Consider the following 27948-nt stretch of genomic DNA (forward strand, 5'->3'; position numbering starts at 1 on the left):
TTTGCTATTTGAAAGCCATAAATTCAATAGGTATTGTAGTATCACTATCAATACTATTTTGTGATGTATCTATCATACTAAACCAATATGTAATGACTACATTTGCACAATATATTGTATAAAGAAATATTTATTTTCAGCACCAGAATTCCAAGATATTAAAATGAATACCTGAGAATGTTTTACATGCTGCAACATAAATGAACATCTTTCAATAAAACATTGACAGTAGGGAGGAAATAAAACAAAATTAATTCTCAGGAACATCTTTCAAAAATGATTTTTTTCCTTTTAAAAAGAAAGAAATTAAAAACCGAAAATTCCCAAACAATAGCTGGGAATGGACATACATAAATATTGGCAAAATCATGTAGCAGGAGAATGAACAGCCAATTTCTTAAATCTTAATCACTCTATTTTTGCATAACTGTAAAATAGTAACACCCCCGGCATTTAGTAGTGGACTGCTGCACACAGCATTACTTCTAAACAATCTTCTTCAGATGACTGGCAAGTGATCAGTTATCTGCTGACAGAAGAACTAAGGGTCAGCTCCCTCTCTGCCTGTTGAAAGAAATACAACCCTGTCAGTTAGCGTTTATACAAAGTCTAGCTGTAGCAGGGCTTAGATAACCACGATTAAGCCCCTACCGAACTGAAGAGCATTCTTTGCTTCATATAGAGTAGAATTTAAGCATGATTTAAATTCCATTTTTTTTAATGACAGCAAAAATGTAGTTTAAATTTGCATTCTGCACAATTCTCCCAACAATATTAATACCAAAGAGCTATATTTTAGGGCGGGGGGGGGGGATATACATCTGTGGCAATTTACAATTTTGCTACTTGAGTGTTTTTTTAAAATAAAATATTTAAAACAATTTATACTACAGTACATTTGATTTTAACCCAAAGGCTGAAAAAGAATTACTTTTATACAAAGAAGAATAACAGTTACTACTATTACATTGCATAAAGAGAAATCTGCACGTCTTCAGATACTGTCCATAGTAGTTTCCAAATCAAGGTGAAATCTAAAAATATTCAGTATCTCGCTCCAGTTTTCGACCAAACACATCCTCTTCTTTTTCCTTTTTGTATATTGTCATCTTTTCCACTATTGCAGGTCATCTGGTATATGTGACAGCTGAACATTCTGTGGGGCTTTTGTTGTATGTGCAGCACTGTATGTCTATCAAAGTGAACTTCATGGTTGTATGTCTGCATTAGGAGAACACAAATGTAATTTTCACTTCAAACGATAGCAAGAATGCATCTATACGATACATAAACTCTTTGTGATGATAAAACATTTTTGTACGACATCACCTTCCAGATTACTGGCAAATTACTGGATCTTCTATGGTAGCATTCTTTCATTTTCCTGTGTCTTTAAAGGTTAACCCTAACCTTTTCTTGACTCTCTTTTCATATTTTGCCTAAATAGTTCTTGTCATTCTGCGTAATGCCTAGGTAGTATATAATACCTAGGACAGTATATAGCATATTAAAATAACACAGACACTTGACACTTTGCCTAAAAACATCACCGATTCTATAGATTTCCTAAGCATTCTGTATAATGCCAGCTTTCCACACATTGCCAATATCATATACACAAGAGCTGGAATAATTTTAAGTCCATCTTTTGTCTGAATTTCAGCTGTGGACTTTTTTCCCCCAATTAAAGCTTTAAAAGCCTCCTTTGCCCTTTTCTTCAGACTGGGGACTTTTAAACAAACAAATGCCCTTTATCCAATTATCAAAAACACCTGCCCTTCAACTTTATTTTTAAAAAGATGCTTAAAGCTTATTTTTAAATCGGAAAGGTTCTTTGGAGGGAAGTATGTGTATCTCATAGCTTCAAAGCAATCAGCCAATTTAAATCTACAGAACTCCACTCCGGATAAAAATCAGACGGATCTAACAGGAATGCATTGGGTATATTTCCAGACTGCTGAATTATTATTTTTCTATAACTCCTTCATAACTTGTCCCACTTCTTGGTAATTTTTATCTTTGAGATTTTAATGGCATACATAAATGGCTTGACAGAATCAGAGCTAAGTTACTGTAGTACGTTCATAGTAGGAACATTAGGAAAACCTAAATTATACTTACCACATCCCAGGACTCCACAAAAGGAAAACTCTTCAACTGAATACCCTGCTCGTTACAATGGAAATCAAGATGAGCTGCCCCATCAACTCCTATCTGAGTAACAGCCACAACAGATAGCAAGTTCAGTTCATCTTCATAGTCGACAATTTTGAAGGTCTTAACATAAAAAAAAAAAATCCAGTAGTGGGCACATTAGTCACATTTTAAAGTATCTTTCTATTTTCAATACAAATTTAAAACATAAAAACAAGGAACAGTTTCCTAAATTTTTAAAAGCTTATTCTTATTCATCTGGTCATAATGTATATTTCCAATCCAGTTTACTTGAGTTCTCTGTAAAGATGCATCATTTCTACAGTTGACTTTAGTAACTCAGACTCCAGTTGTTTTACTGGAAAACATTGTGCGTGTTGAAAGATAAATGAGTGCAGGTAGGCTCTCTTCATTTTAATGAACAAGGCTACAACTCATCTGAGCTTCAACTTGTACATTATCAAGTTTATTTAATGAATTTGCATCCTGACATTCAGGAGTTCGACATGACATACAGTTTATTTTTTTCCTCACAACTGCAATCTTGCGAGGTGGGTCTGAAGTCACTTAGTGAGCTTCCAATGGCTAAGCGTGCAGGAGTGGGATTCTATCAGTTTGCACATATTTACTAGAACCGGTTATTAACATTCTAAGCAGTTCGGAGAATCAGTTGTTAGAAGAAATTACTGGCCTAATCCTGTAAGGAAGGCAGGAAGGAAACATTCTGGTGTTGCTTACAGAAACTGCCTCTCCGTTAACCCTTATTACATTCATGGCAGGACCAGATTTCCTGTCTCAGGAACTTCTCTGGAGTTTTTTTCCCCTCCTTTGCTGGTACTTTGCTTGTGTGGAGTGACCATTCAAAGTTACAATGGCACTGAAAACAGTGATATGACCATTTTTCACACTTAACGTTTGTTGCAGCATCCCCACAGTCATGAAAGGCCAGGCGAGGAGATGCATGCCTCGATGTGAGTGATATTGAGTTGGCCACACCCAGCCAATAACATGATCACCAAGCCATGTCCACCCAGTCACATGAGCACCAAGCCATGCCTACCAACTAAGCCACGCCCACAGAACTGGTTGTTAAAAAATCTGAATCCCACCCCTGTAAGCGTGGGATAGATTGATAGATTTCTGCGCTTAATTCAACATCACCTTAGTTCCCTTACTATATATATGATGACATTTACAACTCACTTAAGTAACAGATGGGCACAGAACCACTGACATCATCAGGATTAGATCTGCAATGTACATTCCACTGTAGCTTGGAGAGATGTTTTGGGAAAAACAACAATGCAGCAACTACCCAAATACTGTTAACAATAAAATCACCACACAGACAACTCATATAGGCATCCCATGTTTTAAGATTTATTCTAAAATAGACTGCAGAAATTTTTGAATTTATGTCCCCCAATTAAATACGGAAAAGTATTTTAAATAACTTCCTTCTATAAAATATAATTTAAGGCTGTAAAACCAAAGAAAAGGAATGCTTTAGGTAAAACTTGGGATCTTGCTTCTCTGTGATCTCTTTTAAAATTTGGTAATTGAATATAAATGAATTACAGATTCTAAAAGCCTCAAACAGTTCTTGCCATGTTTTCATCCCCCCTCCCCCTTCAACTATATTCATTTCCATGGAAACAAAGCTGGAAATGGTTTCCAGAAGCTGAGGAATTAGAATTCTTGTGGCTGTGTCATCTCGGCTACAGTTCCTAATAGAAAGTGAAAAATGGTTTCCAAAAATACATTGCTAATGATTGTAGGGACATATTGCTCAGTTCAGATCTCAACTGTTTTCTTTGCATTATTTATCATCTTTTTGTGACCTGCATGTTCTTCAACAGCATAGAATTTGTCTCTGGCAAGACCTTGTGAGATTAAGTGGATAATCAACAACCGAGTTAATTCCTCACATCTCTTTCCAGGATTCCTAAGGCAATCACCCAGCTTAAATTTCTAGAATTTAACAGTCCTCACATTCTTTAAGTCCTGTTAGCACAATAATAATTCACAGAAAGATTCCTCACAGATCAGAGGTCAACGATAACATGAAAATGCTCGCTTTATCTCTCTCTCCCTCCTGCAAAATAGAGCAATTCCCAACATATTCCTGGATATATCCGTTAAGAAATTATGGCATACAAACACAAACATTTTGTAGGCATATGCAGTGGCTTTACCCTGCCAACGTGGGTCATTTCTCTGACTGCTTTTTTCAGGATCAAATGGTTGCCAACTATCTAAAACTGAATTTACCTCTTGCTCAGGATCATCATCCAATAATTTAAAACGCTTCTTCACTATTCGGCCAGATGCTGTTACTGTTACAGAGTTGTTCACCTTTGATATTAAAAATATGAAGATAAGAGAGGGTTTTTTTTTCTGTTGTTTTGACAAATAATCAACTAAGAAGAACATCACCAATTAAGCATTTGTTTTATTTTTATTTGAACGCGGATTCTAATTTTAAATGAGATTTTTTTTTAAAAAAAACCACCTTGCAGAAAATAGAAATAATAAAGGGGATTTTTTTTCAATTCTTTTGATACGTTGCCTCTCTTAGGCAGCTCAGTTAAAGGACAGACATTACGATTAGGAACTCTTGGTTTGTTTTTAGCATGCTTTATGAATCCAGCCAACTGTCATACATTTACTAAACTATGATTATATATGTAATGTTTGACTCAGGCCTCAGAGAAAAGAAACTCTCCCAATGAAATATATTTTTCTTAAAGAATAATGGTTTCAACCAGTTTTCTTTTTATAATCTCACATTATTTTCCCTGTTGGCTTCTATGATAAAATCTTCTGTGACTTCTTGCTGCTTGGCACTTTCGCTTTCCTTCAACTTCAGGACTCTGTAGAAAGAAAAACCCCATGGGGATTGATCAGATTCACAAGAATGGGGAAAGCTGAAAGTACTTTCTCCCTAAATACCAATTTTACTGCTTTTTATTCCTTGTAGAAAATGAAGATGTGGTTGTTTGAACAAATTACTACACGATGGAGCTAAATGCTGCTTTTCACCCCCCAAAAAGGATCTTTTGAAAGAGCTAGATGCCTCCTCAGAGTAACATATATAATAGCATACAGGTAGTCCTCAACTTACAATCATTTGCTTAGTGACCATTCAAAGTTACAACAGCACTGAAAAAAGCGACGACTGTTTTTCATGCAAATGTTGCTGGCCATGGGATCAAAATTTGGGTGCTTGGCAACTGCTTCATATTTAGGACGGTTACAGTGCCCCGGGGTCACCTTTTCCCGACCTTTCGATAAGAATGGTCAATGGGGAAGCTAGATTCACTTAACAACTCTGTTACTAACCTAACAACTGCAGTGTTGCACATAACTGTGACAAGAAAGGTTTTAAAATAGGGGAAATCTCAACAACTGTCTTTCTTAGTAACAGAAATTTTGGGCTCAATTGTGGTCATAGATGGAGGATGACCAGCATATGGAAAAGTATTCACAGTTTAACCCCTGGACTTGCCATTTAAAAGGGTAATATAGACGACTATGAGAACATTTCAGCCAAAGAGCCACTTTCAACAAGCAATACTAATCTAGATAGGTTTAATTGTGGATAAGCCTTGTGGCTTGGGGCCAAGTTATTTATGGGACTGTCTCTCCCCAGTGGTATCCATCTGTCCTGTTAGATCCAATAGTATAGGTATGATCTGTTCCCATCCGTGAAAGAGTGCTACCTGGAGGACCAAAAAGAGAGCCTTTCCTGACAAGGCGCTCTTCCCCTGCAACATCATAGCTCACAGACTTATCCTCACCCTACTGGCCTTCAAGACCTGGTTTTGTCATCTAAACGGTGGTTGCCAACCGGCGGGCTGTGGTCCACTGGTGGGCCGTGGAAAATTTTGGTGGGCCACAGAAAAAATGGCCCCCGAAAGCAATTAATCTGGCCCACACAGTTCTTGCGGCTCCTGGCTCTTTGAGGGACCCTGGAGTCAGGTCCCTGAGATGCACGTGCCAACCAGCTCCCACACAGATCAGTGGCAGCAACAACAGTGCCCTCTTCTGGTGCCTGCTGTCAGCTCTCCCCATTCATTCTCCAGCTTTGGATTGCTCCTGCCTCTCTCTCTCTCTCTCTCTCCTCCCACTCCCCGCACCCACCTGGAAGCAGGCAAGGAAAGGGACATGGAGCTGTAGGCAGCTCTTAGCTCCTCCAGCTCTTGCTGCCTCTTCCAAAATCGAAGCCTCAGAGACACAGGCAAAGCCGCCCGCAGCGGTAGCACCCGAGTTGTTTTAGCATGCTCGGTTAGTTCAGAATTGCCCTACCCACAGAAGGAGGCGCTGGAAGAGGAGACAGCAGTGGTGGAGAAGCAAGCCAGGCATTTAAGACCTGGGAAGAAAGGCAGCAGCTGCTATTCGTGCTTCTGCCGGATGGCTGCAGCAAGTACCCGTTGCCACCAGTGCCGAGAGGCGAGCATGCGAAGGCAACTTGGGTGCTACCGCTGCAGTGGCTTTGCCTGTGTCTCCGAGGCTTTGATGTTGGGAAAGGCAGTGAGGACTGGAGGAGCAAGAACTGCACACAGCTCTTATCTCCCTTTCCTTGCCTCCCTCCAGGTGTGCGGGGGGGGGGATGGGGGGGGAGGAAAGAAGAGAGAGAGAGGCGGGAGCAATCCAATGCTGGAGAATTAATAGGGAGAGTTGACAATGGGCGCCAGGGGAGGCAACTATTGTTGCCCCTTTCTGACTCTGCTTCTCCCAGCAGAAGTTGCCCTGAGGCCCCTCAGCTCAGACAAACACACACACACACACACACACACTGCCTGTTCTTCTGTCTCTTTGGAAGGTGCAGGTGGGGGGAGGCTTCCAGCCTGGCCCTCCTTCCCTCCCCCAACTCCAGGCAGCCACATCTGGCAAAGGAGGGAGAGACCTGGAGGAGATATGAAATGACAGACCAGGTTTTTTTTTGGGGGGGGAGGGGGGTGTCTGCTTTTCTCGTGGAGGGGGAGCCAGTTCCTCCCCGTCCAGACCTTCCCAGCCTCCAGGCACCATGTGGCTTCTTTTGAATCCCAGCAGTATTAAATCCTCCCTCTTTTCCCCCAAAGGATGAGAAAGGCCCCCCCTTTCCCTTCGCTCTGCCCCAGTTATGATTAAGCATTTATGATTTTGTTATAAACCCCCACACTTTTATATATTTTTTAAAATATTTAATTTATATTTAATATAAAAATTTATATATATATATATATATATATATATATATATATATATATATATATATATCTTTGTTGTTGGGTTTTCTCCCACGTAAGAATCTTACGTGGGAGAAAACCCAACAACCAAAGATCCACATATAAATACCATGAGAACCTCAGAAAACAAATATTGCACCTCTACGGGAGGAAACCCACCATCTGACCAGGACTTATGAAAAACTTGAAGTCCAAAGAGCCTCCATTTTATGTGACCTTGCATTCCTATGCAACTGCCGAGATCAAAATTTAATTCCCACAAGCTTCCAATTGAAATTCCACACCAACACAGCAGCCACCAAACGCATCCTTAAAAGAACAGAACTGGCCCTAATTAGAAATGAACTTCACACAAAAAGGTTTCTCCTAGACCAAATCAACAAAGATCTCCTCACACTCCACCTCAGACTCAGCAACAAGATTCACCCTCTACTTTGGGACAAATCCAAACAACTCGCTGTCTGGAGAGCCGAAACACAGACCATCCTCAAGACAGCCACACACACCAACAAACTCAGGAAACTACAACAACGCCAGAAACCAACTCCTCCCCCCACAGCCACACATGAAACAAACAGTGCACAACATCTCAGACAAGATCCTCACTGAAGCTGAAACCAAGGTCCTTTCAAAAGGATTCAACTTTGCTGTCGCTCCCAAACACATCCCCACAGAAACCATCATATGCGGAGTTGAAACCAGCCTGACCAAAACCAACCCTGATGATGCTAACAAAATCAGACTCGAAATCACCAACATCCTCTGCACTAGCAAACCACCCAAAAGCAACTTATCCAAAGAACAAACTGCACTACTTAACCTGAAAGAAGACACCAGCATAATAATCCTACCAGCAGACAAGGGCAACGCGACAGTGGTAATGAACACATCTGACTACCAAACCAAGTTAACCAACCTACTCCAAGACCCCACATACAAACCCCTAAAGACAGACCCCACCACCTACCTAGAAAAAACTACCAAATCCAAAATAAAAGCCTCCCCCATCAGTGAAGAAATCCAGCAAGGAATCATACCCAGAGAAAAATCATCCAGATGCCCCAAGCTTTATGGTCTCCCAAAATACACAAAGAAGGAACCCCACTCAGACCAATAGTCAGCTCCATAGGCTCACCTCTACAAAACCTGGCCAAATTTCTCGCCAAACAACTACAACCCTATGCAGAATCCATCAACTCACACGTAAGAAACTCATTCCAGTTCATCGAGATCATAAAGAAACAAAACTTACAACCTAGCGACCTACTAGTAAGCTTCGATGTCATATCCCTCTTCACCCAAGTGCCAATAAAAGAAGCCTTGACAGCCATCCAAAACAAATACAACCCCCAAGCACATCCTAGATCTAACCAACCACTGCCTATCCAATACATACTTCACCTACAATGGACAAAAATACAAACAAAAGAAGGAGCACCCATGGGATCACCCCTCTCACCTGTCATCGCAAACCTCTACATGGAACACTTTGAAACACAAGCTCTAGAAAAATATGACCACAAACCCAAACTCTGGCTCAGATACGTAGATGACACCTTCATAGTCTGGCCACACGGGAAAGAAAAACTGAACAACTTCCTCACATACCTCAACAGCCTACACCCAAAAATACAATTCACCATGGAAACAGAAGCCAACAATCAACTTCCCTTCCTAGATGTCTTGGTATACAAAAGATCCAATGGCTCCCTAGGACACACCATCTACCAGAAGAAAACACATACTAACCACTATCTACATGCACTCTCACACCACCACCCAGCACAGATCAATTTCGTAGCCAAGACACTCATCTCCAGAACAAAATGCTTAGCCGATGAACAACACCAAAAAACCGAACTACACACTCTCACCAACGTACTTACAGCCAATGGATTCCAAAGAAAGAAGATTACCCACCTAATCCAAAAAGAAACCCCAACCAAAATCCAAGACAGAGAACAAGAAAACGGCAAAGCCCTCCTCCCATATATAAAAGGCACTACAGACAAAATTAGCAAGATCCTCCAAAAACACAACATCAAAACAGCATTCTGCACAAACAGAAAAATATCCACCATCCTAAGAAACCCCAAAGACAAAATCGAATTAGAAAACCAAGGAGTATACGAAATCCCCTGCACTGCCTGCCCTACCACATACATTGGACAAACTAACAGAAGAATAAGTGCACGCATTGAAGAACATAAGAACTCAATCAAAAAAGAAGAAACGACCTCTTCCCTGGTCCAACACCTCAAAGCCACAGGACATGAAATTGATTTTAAAAATACCAGAACTATCGCCAAAACCGAACACTTCAACAGCAGAATAATCAGAGAAGCCATAGAGATAGAAAAACGCCCACACAGCATGAACAAACGAGATGACACCTCCCGCCTTCCAGCCATTTGGAAACCTGCCCTCATGAACAGACGAGTACCTAACATGAAGAAGGACACCAGACCCACACCCATGAGAGCCACACAAGATGCCACCACCACACTTCCATGCAGAAAACAGACTCCCACCCATTCAGAAAATGAGACACGACCATGGACCAGAAGCTGCAATGCAGCTGCATCACTACCCACTTCAAACCCCTCTGAGCCATACATGAAGCAAACCGACACCCACTATGAAGATGCAGCAGGACCACGAACTAGAAGCCAAACAGCAAGATCACAACTCACCAGCTCAAATCCCCCAGCAACTAGGACTAACCTGAGCACAACCAAGCCCCCACCTGAATAGAACACGCCTCCAACCAATCAGAACACGGCTAACCCCCCAACCAATCAGAACACAGCCAAACCCCTACCAATGAGAACACACCCCACCCAATCAGAACACAGCCAAGCCCCCACCCAATCAAGTCCCACCCCACTGGCAGTTAAAAAGAGGAAGCAGCTGCAATCTCACATTACTCTGAGAAGCACAGAGCCGGAGACAGAAGCCTGAAGATGATGAATGAGACTTCATCGAAACGTTGCCTAGATACTTGAATCTTACGTGGGAGAAAACCCGAACAACCAAAGATCCACATATAAATACCCCAGAACCTCAGAAAACAAACAAATATATATATATATATATATATATATATATATATATATATATATATATATATATATAAAATATAAATATAAATATAAATATAAATATAAATAAATAAAAATATAAATATATATATCTATAAATTCATATTAGTGGTCCTCAGGATTTAAAAGTATGAGTTTGGTGGTCCCTGAAGTCCAATCAATCATGTAAACCCTGGAATAGTTTGCCCATTCCTCATAACCTGTGGCTCTCATTCACCTGTTCCCACCCCAACCCCACATTATAGCTCCTAGCTTTAGTTCAGGGGTGTCCAACCTTGGCAACTTTAAGACTTGTGGACTTCAACTCCCAGAATTCCTCAGCCAGCTTTGCTGTTGAAGTCCACAAGTCTTAAAGTTGCCAAGGTTGGACACCCCTGCTTTAGTTAATCAGATATTCTATCTCAACAGCCAATCCCACACAGAACTAGCAAATTACTCTCACCCTGACGCAAAGTAGTTTTCAGCTATCACTTACTTAATTAAATTTGGACCCACGTGTAGCATCCTTCCTGAACTGTCAGGGTGGAAAGATATCCTGTCAGGTTCCAGTGAGCAGCATTTCATATCCTGTATGCCATTCTTTGCCTAAATCGATAGAATTTAGATTTAAATTTAAATCTAAACTAACACTGAAAAGAGCAGAAGTGGAGAAAATCTATCATCTGCACATTCCAATATTCCTTAAAGGGCTGTGGGAAATTATGCATATAGAAGATTATTGCATTTTAGGACTCTTTGACACTTTTTTTCCCCAACTCAAACCCACAATCTCACCTATTTGTATCATCTCCTATTTAGACTTCTTTGGTGTTCCGCTATGTTTGAAAAACCTTGAAAATATTTTGTTGGCTCTGCTTTTGGAACTGTTGCTCCCACTTGGTCCTGTTCCAAATTCACTAAGCTTTAAATTCCTTATTGGTTAGAATTAAATATGGTGGGTGTTTTTGCCATGAGCGGGGAAAGTTTTGCAAAGATCTGAAGAACTAAAATTGAAGTTAATGGAAAGCAATGTTTCTATATGATTTATCTAAGGAGAGGGTAGAGACATCTGAAAATGCAATTCTGAATTGGAATGAGATCAACTGACATTTACATTTCCTCTTTAACATTAACATTCTACTCACGCTTTTCCAGGAATGCGCTCAACTAAATTCAGTGCGACCTATTTCTGACTACATATGAATAAGTAAATAGATTCCAGATGGGGAGGGGAAATGAAGATCAAAATCATAATTGTTGGCCTTGTTCGCTATGCTCTTGGATATACCCCCTCAGTGGGATATGGCCTTCCAGAATCTTTTTCAGGATGAAATTCAAAAAATCCTCAACTTGATCATGTATCATTTTGTACATGCTCAATCCTTCAGTATTATGATGGTCATTAACTTTCGATATTATGTTGTCACCTAAATAAAACTGTTTGTTGGAAGACAATATCCAAGAAAAAAACATTTAACATTTTGGTTCTATTATCATTCCTGAGGGAAACACATAATTCACTGCATTAGAATGTTACCAAAGTGTGGTCTTTTAAAGAACAAACGTGGAAGATTCCTTCTTGACTTTTCTTGTTAGGTGTAATGATATAATGCCAAGGATATCCTCCAATCTGAAATGCACTCTCGAGGGATGAGACTTCAAAAAGAAGATCTGGAGTGTCTGTGAAAATAACTGAATATTAATAAATATATTCACATGAACAACTTTATCATTTCACTTGTTCTTCTGCTTGTCAATCAAAATAAAACCTTCCTTTGAACTTGCACTAAATGCAGAAAAATGCAGTTCTCTACTTTATAATGCAAACCATGATTACAAACCATGCTATTTTGCATTCAATTAAGGAGAATCTCAAATGATTATCTGAGTAAGTTAATGAACAGCTCAAGGAATCAATTTCCCATAAGTATTATAAAGAAATATTAAAAATTACACAGTAATAGAAACTGTAGCATTATTGAAAAAGCAGTTATGTTATCTGGACATATGTGCACTACAACCACCAACTAAGTTAATTATTGATCATATCTAAAACATTTTAGGCACATCATTTTATTGCTTTTACATTTTGGGGGGAAATCATGACAGCTATCGATAAACTGTTATAAAACTGCTCAGTATTCATATGAAGTGTTTCTTAATTGGCTTTAATTATGAAAATTTTAGATAACCCAGAGTCTGTGATCAAAAACATTAGACATGTTTTGCCAAGCACAGAGCAAATATTTCCATTAATAATAGAAGTTTATATTTGAATGCAAAAAATAATCCAGGCTAATAAAAATATAGAGTTAAGGAAAATCTTGATATTTTTCTTAATTTTACTGAAAATCTAACATCTTCAAGAAGTCTTAAGGTCCAAAAAGAAAAATATATTGCTATACGTCTTCCTGTTGTCTTGATTCTACTGCAGCGTAATTACTCCAGAAAAATGACAATAGAGGTTGATTTAAATTCCAAATATGTTTGTAAGTGAGATTTTGTGTTTGCTCTGTTTAGTTTAAACAATGGTCTGATAAAGACTGGTAAGCCATAAGCAGTACCTTAAAAAGTACATTTTGGGGTGTGCATGTTATATTAAATCAAACTCCAATCATATTACGGCTTACAGTATGTAAAATGCAGGGAGTGGGAAATAGAATGGAAGTAGCAACATAATCCTGCTGTAAGCTTTGGAATCCCTATTAAAAGCTGCCACACAGCTACGAAGGATGGAAGGGGGGGGGGCTGTTGTTATTTGAGTAATTTTCTGTAGACATAATAGATACATAAGATTGTCAAGGTCATTTTCTATGGCGCAGCAAGAATTATAGTCGAAGGGTGATTTGTTCACGTGATTTATGATGTGGGAGAAAAGGGGTGGATGTTGATTGTATAGTGGGAAGTCTGAGAGGAAACTTAGTTTTGGAATTCCACAGATGTGCCAAGTTTCTGTTTTAATGAAGCACTTTGAGAATATGCTTGTCTCAGAGTTACTGATTGAAACGGACAATTTCTGGAACCCTGACATCTGCATTATTCAATGCATCCTTTTCAAGTAACTAACTAATGCTGCTGAAACTTATTTAACAATGGAATTTTCCTGAAAGTCAGAATAGTTGCCACATAAGAACAATTTATTTTAATGTGTACATATGTGCACTATATACATACATGTGCTACATATGGAGTCACATATGCTAAGCTAAATTGCTTTTAACTGTCCTCCTAAAAACATAATGGAACGCCAATTGCTTATAGAGGAGCGTTATTGCATAACAATACTGTGGTCCTTCAGATGCTGCAGTGGTAAAACTCCCAGCATGCTTCATCCTTTGTTAAACTAGTTACCACTGAGAGGAACTGAGTTTAATATCATATGGCTTCTATCTCCTTGCAACTATCTAACACAAAAACTGCAAAAAATTCTCTTGGAGAGACGGACACATAACTTATGGAGAAAAGAGCCTGGAAAATAGTATTTTTCTAAACAACAATGTAGGCAGTTTGGATTATGGCCCTGCATTGGAGACGAGCCTCCCATTGAAAACAGTTCAGAACAGGGACAACTGACTTGATCCGGCTAATGTTACATATGCCAGGACTTTGCCATTTTTACTGGCTGCCACTAAGTTTCTGAAACCGCTTCAAAGTATAGAATGAACTTACAAAGTTTAAGAAACAGCCTCTGCTACGGTGTCCCTACCTGTCCTCTCCTCCCAAGGTAGGACAGAGGAATAGAAAGAGGGGCAATTTTCAGATCAGTGCCCCATTTTTAGAGCACTTTTCATTTGGTGCCTATGTTACGTTCCTTTCAATTATGGTAACTTTAAAAAAAAACTTTCTATGACCTCGGTGGCGTAGTGGTTAAAGTGCAGTACTGCAAACTACTTCTGCTGACAAGCCAGTTGCCTGCAATTTGGCAGATCGAATCCCACCAGGCTCAAGGTTGACTCAGCCTTCCATCCTTCTGAGGTGGGTAAAATGAGGACCCCAATTGTTGGGGGCAATAGGCTGACTCTGTAAACTGCTTAGAGATCTTTAAAGCAGTATATAAATCTAAGTGCTATTACTATTGCTACAGTATATTTAAACCTTATCTATTTTTCTATAGTATTATGTTTACTATTGATGTAGCACTTGCTGCTGTTTTATCATAATACAGGCTGTGGTCAAGTTATGATGGCAACTGGGATTGGGGTTGTAGCTGTAGAGCATGACAACGCATGACTGCAGTGCCTAGTGATGGCAATCCACAGAGTTCTGGCTATTGAAACACGGGTTGTTAAGTGGGAAGTGGAGGGAGTCCAGGTAAGGAGCACGAAAATGCCACAGGCAGGTAGGGGAAGCTGTGGGAACCCTGTCACAGGGTGTGTGCACAAATTGGAGGGGGTGCTGTTGACGTGTAACACAAAGTCAGAGAAGCAAGGGGAACGAAGGTGTGAGATATGAGCATGTATATGTGGAAGAGCAGGGTGACTGGGGAGGGAGGGCATGGGGTGCATGCATGTTTGTGTGCAAGCATAGGGAGGCCAGACAAGGAGGGTCCTGGTGGTTACATGTGTGAATGCAGGGAGGCCACAGGAGGAAGGTGCTTGGTGGGTGTGTGAACGAAGGAGGAAGATGAGCTTGCTGCGTATGAGGAAAGGAAGAACAAGGAGAGAGACTTAACCAGAGTAACTGAGGACCTTCCCTGCTGGCTTTCCCATTGACTCTGCTTGTGGGAAACCGGCAGAATATTGTATCACCTTAATATTTTAGTCAATGTAACTTTTTAAAAATTGTACCACTTTTTAACACCACAACCTGACCAGCTGCAAGGTTATTATATTCACTTGCTTAGAAGTGATTGTCACTGAATTCAAAGAACTAACTTGTGCATAGGATTACACTGGGAAGGGCTAATAAGAATAACGTAACACTATCTAAAAATACCATCAGATTATAAAAGTAGTTAGGATTGCTAGCATTTTTAAACAAAATCTAAAGCCAACCAGTTATGCTGACGAACAATAAGCCTTCATAAATACCTGTTATTTTAATGTTACACGGAATGCCAAAAGGGTATTTTCCCACAATCCCAACTTTGCCATTCCAGCTGTATTCCTGTCCCAAATCCACCGGGTGTTCCATGAACTAAAAATGACATCACATCTGATTAATTCTATTGCATATATATACAGTATATAATATGCTTGTGTACACATCTAAAGAGGTCTACATTGATTTATAACAAATGTTAGATACCTTATTAGTGTGGATTTACCTATACTTATTCCTGAATAAATTGTGTGCATGAGATTAAAACCTCAAATTGTATTGTCAAATTATAGCCTTGTTTCTTAATTAAATGTAAACATTTTAAGCATTTTATTGTTAAAAATGCAAAATGTTGTCAAAACATTTAAATATACTAAAAGTAACCCAATTAAATGAAGCAATCTTTAAATGTAATAAAAAATAATAGAAACAAAAAAAGGAAAAGGATAAAGAACAGGGTTTTTAAAAATCATCTTTTCTTTTCTTCAATTTGGATCCAAACATGCTTTTTGATTAATGCCTAGGTAGATAGTAAATTGTTTCCCCATGCCCTCACTGGCAAAAATTAAAATTCACTTAAAAATCTCATATAAGCTCAGAGTGATACTAAAAAAGAATTAGAATAAAGTATTGTAATTGTATGCTATTACCCGTTCAGAGATTGCCTGGAAGCTATACAATCTGACATGACCTGTGTTGTGCGTTACAATCAGCATTTCATGAGATACTGAAACATCTGCCATGCTATTTCCAAAAATCTGGTTTGAGAGGGGGACAAAAATTGCATTAGTCAAGCAATCACTGGAGGATTCCAGCATCTGATCAACTCATAACAAAATATGACCTAAAGAGTTGTCGGGATGAGGATGTCAGTAGCTATTTTCTACCAAACCACACAATTTTCCATCTAGTTAAGGACCATCTGTTCTGTTGTTCAGTAGCTCTCAGTTTCTTTCCATGAATTTCACAGTCAATCTTAGGAGCCTTTCCAGGAGGGATGCCTGGAACAGAACCTGGGGCTTTCTGCGTGGAGAACATGTAACCAACACTAAGCTATCGTCCTTCTCTCCTGGAAGCAAAATAGTGATGGTACATTAATATTAAATCTAAATAAACTATTGCTAATTGTTTCAGGACAGCGGAAGGCTTGGAATACTGATCTACTTTCAGGTATTACTAGAGAAGGGAGCATCACTAAGACAGTAAACTTACCTTTTTGTCAAGCTCCAGCATGCCCACAAATGAAAGTGGCCAAACTCTGAATATAGCGAGAAAGTACAGTACGGACTGCTGGATGCCTGTCTAAGAAAACAGATGCGAGACATATTGTAAAACGGATATTTATATAGGTACATAAGAGCCATGGTGGCGCAGTGGTTAGAGTGCAGTACTGCAGGCTATTCCTGCTGACTGCCGGCTGCCAGCAATTTGGCAGTTCGAATCTCACCAGGCTCAAGGTTGACTCAGCCTTCCAGCCCTCTGAGGTGGGTAAAATGAGGACCCAGATTGTTGGGGGCAATTTGCTGCCTCTGTAAAATCACTTAGAGAGGGCTGTAAAGAACTGTGAAGTGGTATATAAGTCTAAGTGCTACTGCTACATTTCCTATTTTTCTAGAATACTTATAAAACATATGCACTCATCTGTTTTCCATCTTTCAAAATGACAAGTTTAATATAAACTTCCCCACTTACTCTCCACTTAAGGTCCAGGGATTAAAATTGGGAAAGGTTAGATTAAGGTGTGGCTCATGTTTCCAAGGTCTCAACAGCATCATTAGCAAAGTGCAACACAATGGAACAGTAACTTGTGTGCTAACCTCAAAAGAGATTCATAAGGGATCCATGTGCTTTAAAGATGCAGTTATCAGGTAAGTATGAAGAGAAAGCAACACGTCTATTTCTCTAAAATGCAATAGCAGGCTTTTTTAAAGAGCAGTCATAAACATTTCCATGTCAACATACCTGTCGTGCAGTTGCTGGGAGTTTTAGTTGAGTTGACTTTATTGCCATGACCTCTTGAGGCATGTCCCAACTTAAGTACCTGTAAGGAATAAAGAGAAAGCTCATAAAAAAGAGAATTATAGTATATTTTTAGAAAGCTAATTGGGAATAAAACCTTTTATTTAACTAAGAAACAACACAGCTTGATTTAACCAGGAGAGTTTTCTGCCCAAGAAAAGACACACTTGGAAATGTATCTGTTTGACTCAAAGCAGCTATTTCCTCCTGCAGTTTCTATTCTGCTATCAAATAAAGACAGTTACACTGTGTTAAAAGTTTACACTCAGTCTTGAGTGCAAAACTTGTCATTTTAGACATTTGATTTCAGTGAAAGGGACTCACAAGTCAGTGTAGGTCAAAGTGCAGGCACACAAACTATAACAACAACCACCACCACCACAACAACAATAAAACCTGAACAGTTCCTAGGTCCTTGGTTAGGACTTGAGCTGTTGAGCTACCAACCAGTTCCAAAGGCTGTGAATCTCACTAAAGATTAACCAATAATAATAATGATTATGATTATTATGATTATGATTAGTATTTGTGGAGAAGAAAAAAGTGTGGAACATTGACATTGCCATACCTGGTGACAGCAGAATCGAAACAACTTGAAAAAATCAGCAGATATCAGGATTTGAAAATCGAACTGCAGAGACTCTGGCATAAACCAGTATAGGTGGTTCCAGTGGTATCAAGCACTTAAAAACAATTGGTGCTGACAAAATCACCATTGGTCAGCTGCAGAAAGCTACCTTACTGGGATCAGCTCGCATAATCCACTGATACATCATGCAGTCCTAAACGCTTGGGAAGTGTTTGACTAGAGATTTGTGATACGAAACCCAGCATAGTTATCTCGTTTGCTGTGTACACTGCATTATTATTATTATTATTATCATCATCATCATCATCATCATCCATGAACACAGTCCTTACAAAGTACCTGGGATGGGCAAATGTTGTTGTTCGATAGTGTTGAAGGTATTGCAGGACATCAGGTGTTCTGAGTAATGCTGCCTTTGCAATTGACTGATGGTGATGTTTGTCAATGCTGATGATGTTAAAGCGATGCTCCATATGTTTTAGGATCACACCCAAGGGGCCTATCACTACTGATACCATCTTTGCTTACTTTTGCGCAGGAGTGGGATTGAACCGATTATGATTCTGCCCAGTGCCCCGGTTGGCCTCTCCACCTGCTCCTCCCCTCCAGTCAGTCCATATTGCGCATGCGCAACATCACGTGAATGCCTGACATTGCTGACTGTGTCCCCCCCGGCCAGGTGTCCTTAAGGTGATTTTTTTCCCTCCTGATAATCAGCTGTTCCAATGATCAGCTGTGCCGGGATCCCCCTTGCTGTCTTACTGCTTCGCCCAGGAGACTTCCCTGAGGCCCAGGAAGGCAAAAAGGGGCATGCGGCGGGAGGGTGCTGCCCTTCCCCCACACTCCATTTTTTGCTTTCCTGGACCCTTGGGAAGCTTCCTGGGAGCAACCCCCCCACAGGAGGCTTGTCTGAGGCCCAGAAGGCCCAAAACGGAGCATAGGGGGATGTTGCGTGCCTCTCCTATGCTCCATTTTTTTTTCCTTTTTGAGTCCCAGGGAAGCCTTTTGGGAGCACAAACGCCCCCCAGGCGGCTTCCCTGAGGCCCAGAAGGCCCCAAAACGGAACCTAGGGGGTTGCTGTGTGCTCTTCCTGTGCTCCATTTTTTTTCCTTCCTGGGCCTCAGGAAAGCCTTTTGGAAGCAAAAATGCCCCCCAGGAGGCTTCCCTGAGGCCCAGAAGGCCCCAAAACGGAAGCTAGGGGGGTGCTGTGTGCTCTTCCTGTGCTCCATTTCTTTTTTCCTTCCTGGGCCTCAGGGAAGCCTTCTGGGAGCAAAAACACACACCCTGGAGGCTTCCCTGAGGCCCAGGAGGGGGAAAATAATGGGGGGGGGGGGATTTGCTGCAAAAAAAGAAAAGAAGCCATGCCCCCCCCTGGTCACATGCCATGCCCACCTAACTATGCCTACAGGACTGGTTGTTTAAAAATTTGAATCCCACCCCTGCTTTTGCCACAGTCCTTCTACTATTATCTTCTCTGCTGTTGTCTAATGATAATAGTGACTGTGGCAAAAGAAAGCAAAGATAGAAACAGTACCTGGAGCCAGCAGAATAGAAGAGAAAGAACTGGAGATATAAAGACCCGCATACAGAAGTAGAACAAAATCATCCCCAGTCAATTGCCAAAGGCAGCTTTATTTGGAACAGCTTTCATCCTGAGACAACACTTTTAACATCAACAGACAACAGCATCAGCCTTTTTGCGGGTCCTTGGGAGGAGCTTGATAGGTGGGCAAAAATCCAGATCCAATCTAAACATCTGGATGACTGCGCAACCCACCATAATAATAAAATGTATTTGTGTAGCTGCCCATACTATGTGACTTGAGATAGTTTACAATACAATAAACAACGTAACTAATAAAGCACATGGCAGTCAGACATTATCCAACAAATTATACACACAGCAAGAGATGGGCTCTATCATATGTCCAGGGTCACAGGCTAAGGCACAAAACTAAATTTTCCAGGCTTTACAGAAGGGTAACAGGGACAGGACTGATGTAATATTAAGGGGATGATGTTCACCGAATGAAACGAAACGAAAAGACAGTATGGCAGAAAAAGCCACTAAGACGACAGCCCCCAAAGCATGTCTTTTCTGCCAGATCAAGCAGGAAAGGTAGAGACCATTGGGAAGAGACATGCCTATAACCAACCTGAAGGAATCTAGGAAAAGTTTAATGAGTACAATGGGTTGCACTGTTTAGGGCTGCATTTTGAAGCACTGAAACTAAACGGGTTGCTTTCCAGAAACATTGAACAGTTCCCTTTCTTTTAACACACCAATACAGCATTGTATCAAGCATACCTTGATTACCTGAATTTGCAGTGGGAAGCAAGGTACACCTTTTCAAGTATCTCTCCTGAATTTGCAGACAGACGGAAAAGCCAGTTGTGAGCGGTCACAGCTGCCCAAGAAGGCTTGTAGTCCGAAGGCTTGGGCAACACTTCCCCCTGCATTAAAAGGACTTTAGCTCTACAAAATTCAGAGAAAGGTCACATGTCATGCTACGCCACGGTTCTCTAAGCTACAATTTAGTGAATAAATGACAATTGGCTGCATTCATGTATAGGTAGTCTTTGACTTATGACCGCAGATGGGGGTCAGATTTTCCATTGTTAAGCAAGACTGTTCGACGAGTTGTGGCCAATTTTGCAACCTTGCTTTGTGGCAATTGTTAAGCACCTCGTTGCTGTCGTTAGGTGAATCATGCAATTGTTAATTGAATCTGGCTTCCCCCATTGACTTTTACTTGTTGGAACTGTCGGTTGGGAAGGCTGCAAATGACAATAATGTTGATCTGGGATGCTGCAACCTTCCTAAGTACATGCCAGTAGCCAACTGCTCAAATTTTGATCATGTGACCATGAGGATGGTGTAATGGTCGTAAGTGCGAGACTGGCTGCAAGTCACTTTGTTATTGGTGTTTTAACTTCAAACAGTTGCTAAACAAATTGTTGTAAGTCAAGGACTACCTATAAAACCAGTTGGAAAGGCCTTTTTACAGGTAGTCCTCGACTTACAACAGTTCCAAAGTTACAACAGCACTGAAAAAAAAAGGGACATGACCGTTTTCCACTTTTACGACTGTTGCAGCATCCCCATAGTCACGTAAACACAATTCAGATGCTTGGCAACTGATTCACATTTATGACAGTTGCAGTGTCCTGGGGTCACGTGGTCCACTTTTGTGATCTTCTTACAAGGAAAGTCAACGGGGAAGCCAGATTCATTTAACAACCACGTTACTAACTTAACGATTGCACTGGTTCGCTTAACAACTATGGCATGAAAAGTCATAAAATGGGGCAAAAAAATTTTTTGCTTAACAAAATGTTTCACTTAGCAACAAAAATGTTGGGCTCAAGTGTGGTCGTAAGTTGGGAACCACCTGTACTCCTACAGACCTTCATTTTGATAGAGATGCCACTGATTGTCTATCACCCTGTGCAAAAATTATCCAGACACATTCACCAAAGCAGACAAGAATAATCTTTCGGTCCTCTAGATGTTGTGGAATGCCCCATCGGGCACAAGCAATAGCAAGTGAGTGATAATGCAAAACATCCTGAACTTAGGACTCATCCTTTAAAAATGGCTTTTATTTAAATAATGTAACATTTGCTTAAGTGTTCTAAAAGGAAAAACCCACACAAAACTTCCATATTAATAACCCTATACAATTTATAATTTTAAACCGTATTATTAAACCCTGATGCACAAGATATTTATCATTCCATCCAGTGTGTTGACAAAAAGCTCCCTCAAAAACAGGTACTATATCTGTAATCCAAAACTCTACATCTAGAATAATTCTACTTTTCCAACACTGAACACCGCTCTTCCTTGCTATCAGGACATAACAAGTGCTAGAGTCAGGTGAAGTAACTAGTTTGGGGCCCATAGTTCCTGCAGGCCTTCTCAATCCTTGTCCCATACATTCAGTAAATCCAGGCAAGAACCCTATCAAAGTCATGAACAAATAGTGCAGAATTTAGTTATCAAAAAAGTAGGGAGAGTTGTAGCTGCTACAGATTGCCCGGAAGTGGGGCAAGTAAGGCCTGGACCAGAGGCCAGAAGCAGAGCCTTTGTCGATTCTGGTGGCTTCTCCAATGCTCGCTTTGACCCCTTCCTTTTGGGCCCAGGTCCATTATTGCAATAGCAGTAGGGAACAATCTGTGATTCCCCTCCTCCATTCTTTCCACCTGTCCTTGCTGCAGCAATGGGGCAAGGGGGGGGGACGACGACACCCCCCCCCCCAGTTCTTTCAACCATCTGGCTCTATCCTTTATTATATGTGGTTTACTACCCCAAGTACTATTGAACCATAATACTTCATATAGTAATCCAATTTCAAACATGGAGCATCTAAGGTTGTATGAATTCACAAAAGGCTTTGGATTGCACTTTGTCATGCATATTGACATCTCCTTGTAATTTATATATATTCCGACAGCAAAACAATATTAGGAAAGTAGCTAAATACTGCAGCCTCTTCTAAACTCTTGAGTTGTATAACTGATTGGTTTGTCTAACCGTATTCCTGAAAATTATCTATCTATCTATCTATCTATCTATCTATCTATCTATCTATCTATCTATCTATCCATCCATCCATCCATCCACCCACCCATCTATCAGCTTCCACACATCGCATAACTGACCCCAACCTAACAGCAGGTACATGTAAATACGTAACAGGGAGAAACCAAACAATAAACTTGGTATTAAAATGCTGCTTTCATTCATCAAATGCTGCTTCTGAGAGTTCACTGAATTTGTTGTGCTTGTAACTAAGAAAAAAGGGAGCATATTTGGATATGACACAAGGGTATCATATTCAGAGTTATTGTTTAAAAAAAACCTTACCACCGGGCATTCCAATAATAAAGCATCTTCTATTTTTTCTGAGGTAGGCCATCCTGGCATTTGATAAATCGTTCTTGGCTCTGGTGTAATGCTGATAGAGACAAAAGGAGGAGGAAATTAAAATACATTCCTTTCTATCATTCAAACTGTCCTGCTTATTTACTAAGAACATAAGCACACCATTAGAATAGGCAACAGTCCTATCTTGGCTAACATTTTGTATCACATAAGGTTTATATGGACATAACAACCATGCTTCTTCTTCCTAGTGTGTTCCCACTGGTGCAGGGTCTCCTTTTCACCTCATTGAACAGCACCTTCCATCGTTTGCACGGTCAGCAGCGTCTCCAGGGTGCAGGCCCGTGGCTTGCATATCTTTGTTTATGGTGTCTTCCCATCTCTGTTTTGGATTCTTGCAGGGTCGCTGGCCATTAACTTCTTATTGGTAGGCAATCTTGGCAACGATAGAAGGTGCTGCTCTCTGGACATGTCTACACCAGCAGAGTCGGCCTTCTCATCTTCTCTATAATTGGTGCCACACCAAAATGTTGTCGAATGGTGTCATTTGTGATGTGATCAAGAAGGGAGATGCCCGATATCCAACGGAGCATTCGCATTACCATAACATGGAGATAGCTTTCAGTCCCTGTTGTTGCTGCCCAGCATTCAGTGCCATACAACATGGAGGATGGTTGTCTTGTAAATTTTAGATTTAAGACAGATTGGCATTCGTCTATCACATAACACCATACCAGTGAGTTCTCACCAATGCATCCAGGCTGCATTCACCCATGACGTAACATGCTAAACCAAACTAAATAAGTCCCATTGTGAAGTAGTAAAATGTGAGAATAAGCCATGTTGCCCAAGCCGATTCATCCAAAAAACTTACAGGTTGCAAATGAGCATTTAATTTCGCATCATAGCATTACAGCAACTGGTATTTGGGAATTCTGAAACAAAGATATAGCCCCTGATATTCCTTTCCCAAATATGTCTAACTCCCCTTAAAGCCAGCTACACTGGTAGCTACCATGACATCTGATGGGGGTGAGTTCCGTGATTGAATTATTAATTCCAAATTTTGACCAAATCTTCATAGTGCCCAGCATTCAGGATCTTCCCTCTGCCACTCTGTGATACTAATCTTCGTCTTTACCAGAGGACGGCAATTATTTCAGTTCTGCTTTCTCATGTCTCTCCATCACTGCTCACGGCCACTTTGGACAAAAAGTCCCTGGTCATGTTCTACCCGATTTAGCATTACCAGAGACAAATACCAGGATATTATTTTGTGACTTTTTATTTAACTTAATGTAACACTACTTATTGAGGACTTTTGGCAATTTATAATAAAACATAAAGCCCAAGCTAAAACTAAAAAAGTTAAGAACAATTAAAAACAAAGTTCTTAATCCTCACGTCATATCAAATAAACAGAACCTTTCCAAGTAGGTAAGTCAGGCTTCAGCTCGATATAGAATTGCTACCTCACCTGATTTTACCCCAAGCACTACGCCTCTGTGAATATCTAGATATGATTAATATAGTGCTGTTGAAATTTTATCATTTAAAATTAATAAAATTATTCAGAAAAAAATCTCCTTACAATATTTTCTAAAAGGAAATGGAGAAGGTTTTGAAAGAGAATAATTACCAGCTCACACAGTGCCGGTAATTGTCAAGATAAATTTTTCCACTGTGATAAGAAATTGGAGATGAAGACTGTATAGTCCAAACATTCTTGAATGTTGTTGTCTCCTGAAATAAACGATAATGAATTATAGAAAGATTGGGTTTGAAATACTTATTTAAGCTATTCATGACAGTTATCTTCATAGTAACTTGTTGCAAAAGGTAAATCATTTTTAGTACTATATCATAAATGTAATAGGTGTTTACCTGTCACAATAGATATTTATAGAAAACCAGCTATTTACAAAAACAGAACTTATTTGAATAATAAAAGTAGCTGGGTGACTTTCTCAGCCCCAGGAAGCAAGGAAATGGCAAACCAGTTCCAAATTCTTGCCAAGAAAACTTGTTGCCAGGAGTCAAGATTGACTTGAAAGGCATTCCCCCCACCAAAGAAATCTTGATTTTTTTAAAAATCACTTGATATTTAAAGAAGAAATGTCTTAACTTTATTCATTATATTGATTTATAAACTAAAATGTTAAACATGTGCTCCATTACATTTTTAAAACAATTATATATTTTTCTCTTTCTTATTTTCTCCATAGATACAAGTAGTATTCCAACTAAACTCTGAGGTGTATTAAGGCATATCTTAATTATGGCAAAAATAAACTAGCACCTAAGAAAACCATTTCTCCACCACAGTTCGCATCAATGATGGAAAATAATATCTATTTTCCAACTTCAATATAAAATGCAACTATGCAATCTTAATTGATTTTGCAATTTCTTTGAGCCTGTTTATGCTACAACCACATCTCAAAGAAATAATATATCTAACAATGTGAGCAAGGGTACCTTTCCAGAGACTCATAGTGATATATAACATTAGTCCTATGCATGATTAAGTAGAAGTAGATTGACTAAAGTAGGGTTCATTTCTGAATAAAGATGTACTGTATAAGACTGAACTACAGCAACCTTTGAAAAACCCAGAAGAGTCAATAAAGCTGTCATCTATACAAGTCTACCAGAAAATAAATCTCATCTAATTCTACAAGGCTTATTTCTAAGTAGCTATATATAGGAATGCATTAGGAGAGACTTGTTTGGAATGTTTAGTACCAAGTACTCTATAGTCTTGATTGCATTAATAATCACTGAAAAAATATTTCCTTTAGAACGACTTCAGACTTCTATTTTTAGTAAATATACAAGTGTAGAAAACAGCATTAAACCAATACTTTATCTTAAATTTATGATCTATATATGAAATTCATTCTAGGTTTCTATGCAGAAGTTGTTGGTAAACCTGATATAGATTGAGCTATAAGATATACCGCATATGAAGAATTCCCATAGCTGTTACCTGACATATTAGCTTCCTCAAGAGTCTCATGTTTTTCCTATAAACAGTTCCAGCATCTTTGGTATAAAATCCCTGTGATCTTCTAGTTAGTAGACAGCAAATATTGTGGATATCAAATGCAACAGAAGAAGTGGTTCTTGCTGGGGCAGATGAAGATGAACCAGAAAACATTTTGATAAGAATTCCAATGTCTGGTTTGGATAGTTTATTTGGAAAACAGTAACCATCTAAATAGAAGAGAATACAGGTTGCCTTTCAGTTTCCTCCCAATGGAAATCATTATTTTCAGAATACTTTGCCAAGACATACATTCTTGTATAATTTAGAACTGCAGCTTAAAGCTCAGTTTTATGTTTGTTTAGAAAAATGTCCCAGGTAAATTTTAATGGGTCTTTCTGAGTAGTTTTGCAGTGGTGGGATTTAAATTTTTTTACTACTGGTTCTGTGGGTGTGGCTTGATGGGCATGGCAGGGGAAGGATACTGTAAAATCCCATTCCCTCCCCACCCCGCTAACCTGCTTTCCAGCTCCTTCTCCTGTGCAGGGCAGCAAAAGAAGACCCAGCTGATCAGCTGGGACTCAGAAGCAGAGAATAGGGGCCAGTCAGAGGTGGTATTTGCTGGTTCTTCGAACTACTCAAAATTTCTGCTACTGGTTCTCCAGAACATGTCATATCTGGCTGAATACCACCTCTGGTTTTGCATTACAGGTAGTCCTCGACTTCATTTTGTGACTGTTCAAAGTTACAACACTGAAAAAAAAAATGACTTAAGACTGTTGCAGCATCTCCATGGTCACATGATCAAAATTCATGCCTGGCAGCTAATTCATATTTATGACAGTTCCAATGTCCTGGGGTCATGTGATCACCTTTTGCGACCTTCTGACAAGCAGTCAGTGGGGGAGCCAAATTCACTGAACAACTGCAATGATTCACTTTACTATGGCAAGAAAAATTGTAAAATGGGGCAAAATTTGTTTAAATGTCTCATTTAGCAACAGAAATTTTGGGCTCAATTGTCTTCAACAAGTAGCTTTCCTTAATACGGGGCCCACCAATGTTTTGGCCTCAACATGAACATCTAGTTGAAAAATATGAGAATCGAAAGGCTGGGAAAGAGAGAAATTGAAGCCCAATTTATATTTGGAAAGCAACAGATAAGAAAAGGTCAACTATTCATGTTTCCCACAAGACTTCACTTCAGAAGCAACACACAAATTATATTACGGCTGGTAAACCTCTTAAGGTCCATTTATAATTCTCAAGCACGCATGAATTCCTAGCTAGAAACTCTTCTCTCATCTTCACTTTGTCTTTAAGTCACTCACTATTAACTGCTGAGTAAACAAATTATATAGGGAGTACATTGGGGGGACGGGGAGGGCGACTTCCTTCTACCCAAGGCTGCGTTATGGACCCTGCATTGCTTGCTGCCTGTGTGTAAAACGGAATACGTGTTGCTTACTCAGAGGCACGTTTTTCTGAATTATCTGCCATGCAGAGTAAATGAAAAGTGGATTTCTTAAGAGGGGGGAAAAAAAGTCTAAAATCCCTTTTAGCAGAACAATATATACAAAGCAACAGACCCCCCCCCCCCTCCACCTAATCTCCGATACCAATACTAACTCCTCCAAAACAGCCGCAATTAAAAGGCCGGAAGGGCTCTCCCCCCCACCCCACACGCCCTGCTCCCACGTCTTTTCTCCGCCGCTCTGTATTGTCGACCCGGAACAATGATTCCCTATCTCACCTTCTCAGCGAGGGCAGCCTCGGTGTCTAGCGTGCCTACAACCCCCAAAATGCACCGCTTCCTTCTTACGTAAACTCAGGTGGGGCCCTCCCCCGTCGTGCGTCACAGGGTGCTGTGCTTGTCGAGCGGCGAGGGCGAGGGGTGGGGGTGGGGGCAGGGTGCGGGTGTAGAAAACCTGACGAAGTTGGATGTTGTGGTGCTTTGTAAT

At 40.0% G+C, this 27948-nt stretch overlaps 1 protein-coding gene across 8 annotated transcripts; it reads right to left on the bottom strand.

Moving 5' to 3' along the window:
• Positions 1-114: 114 nt before the first annotated feature.
• On the bottom strand, positions 115-27948 carry DCAF17 (DDB1 and CUL4 associated factor 17). Of its 8 annotated transcripts, none has more exons than XM_087919944.1 (16): positions 27741-27948; positions 26506-26740; positions 25991-26217; positions 24641-24744; positions 22984-23074; positions 20431-20567; positions 17468-17546; positions 16718-16807; positions 16156-16263; positions 15496-15601; positions 12003-12145; positions 10962-11071; positions 4943-5027; positions 4426-4509; positions 2122-2277; positions 115-1221 (listed from the first exon to the last, which is right to left on the bottom strand). In XM_087919944.1, exons 3-16 carry the CDS (start codon positions 26159-26161, stop codon positions 1045-1047), a joined length of 1641 nt encoding a protein of 546 aa, XP_087776070.1. In that variant the 5' UTR covers positions 26162-26217; positions 26506-26740; positions 27741-27948; the 3' UTR covers positions 115-1044. The 8 variants fall into 8 exon arrangements, with proteins under 8 accessions (XP_087776070.1, XP_087776072.1, XP_087776071.1 ...); XM_087919946.1 differs by lacking the exon at positions 27741-27948 and adding an exon at positions 27686-27736; XM_087919945.1 differs by lacking the exon at positions 27741-27948 and adding an exon at positions 27617-27725.

This window comes from Pseudonaja textilis, chromosome 1 (assembly GCF_049901715.1).
Source record: "Pseudonaja textilis isolate UNSWEBS1 chromosome 1, rPseTex1.2, whole genome shotgun sequence".
NCBI lineage: Eukaryota > Metazoa > Chordata > Lepidosauria > Squamata > Elapidae > Pseudonaja > Pseudonaja textilis.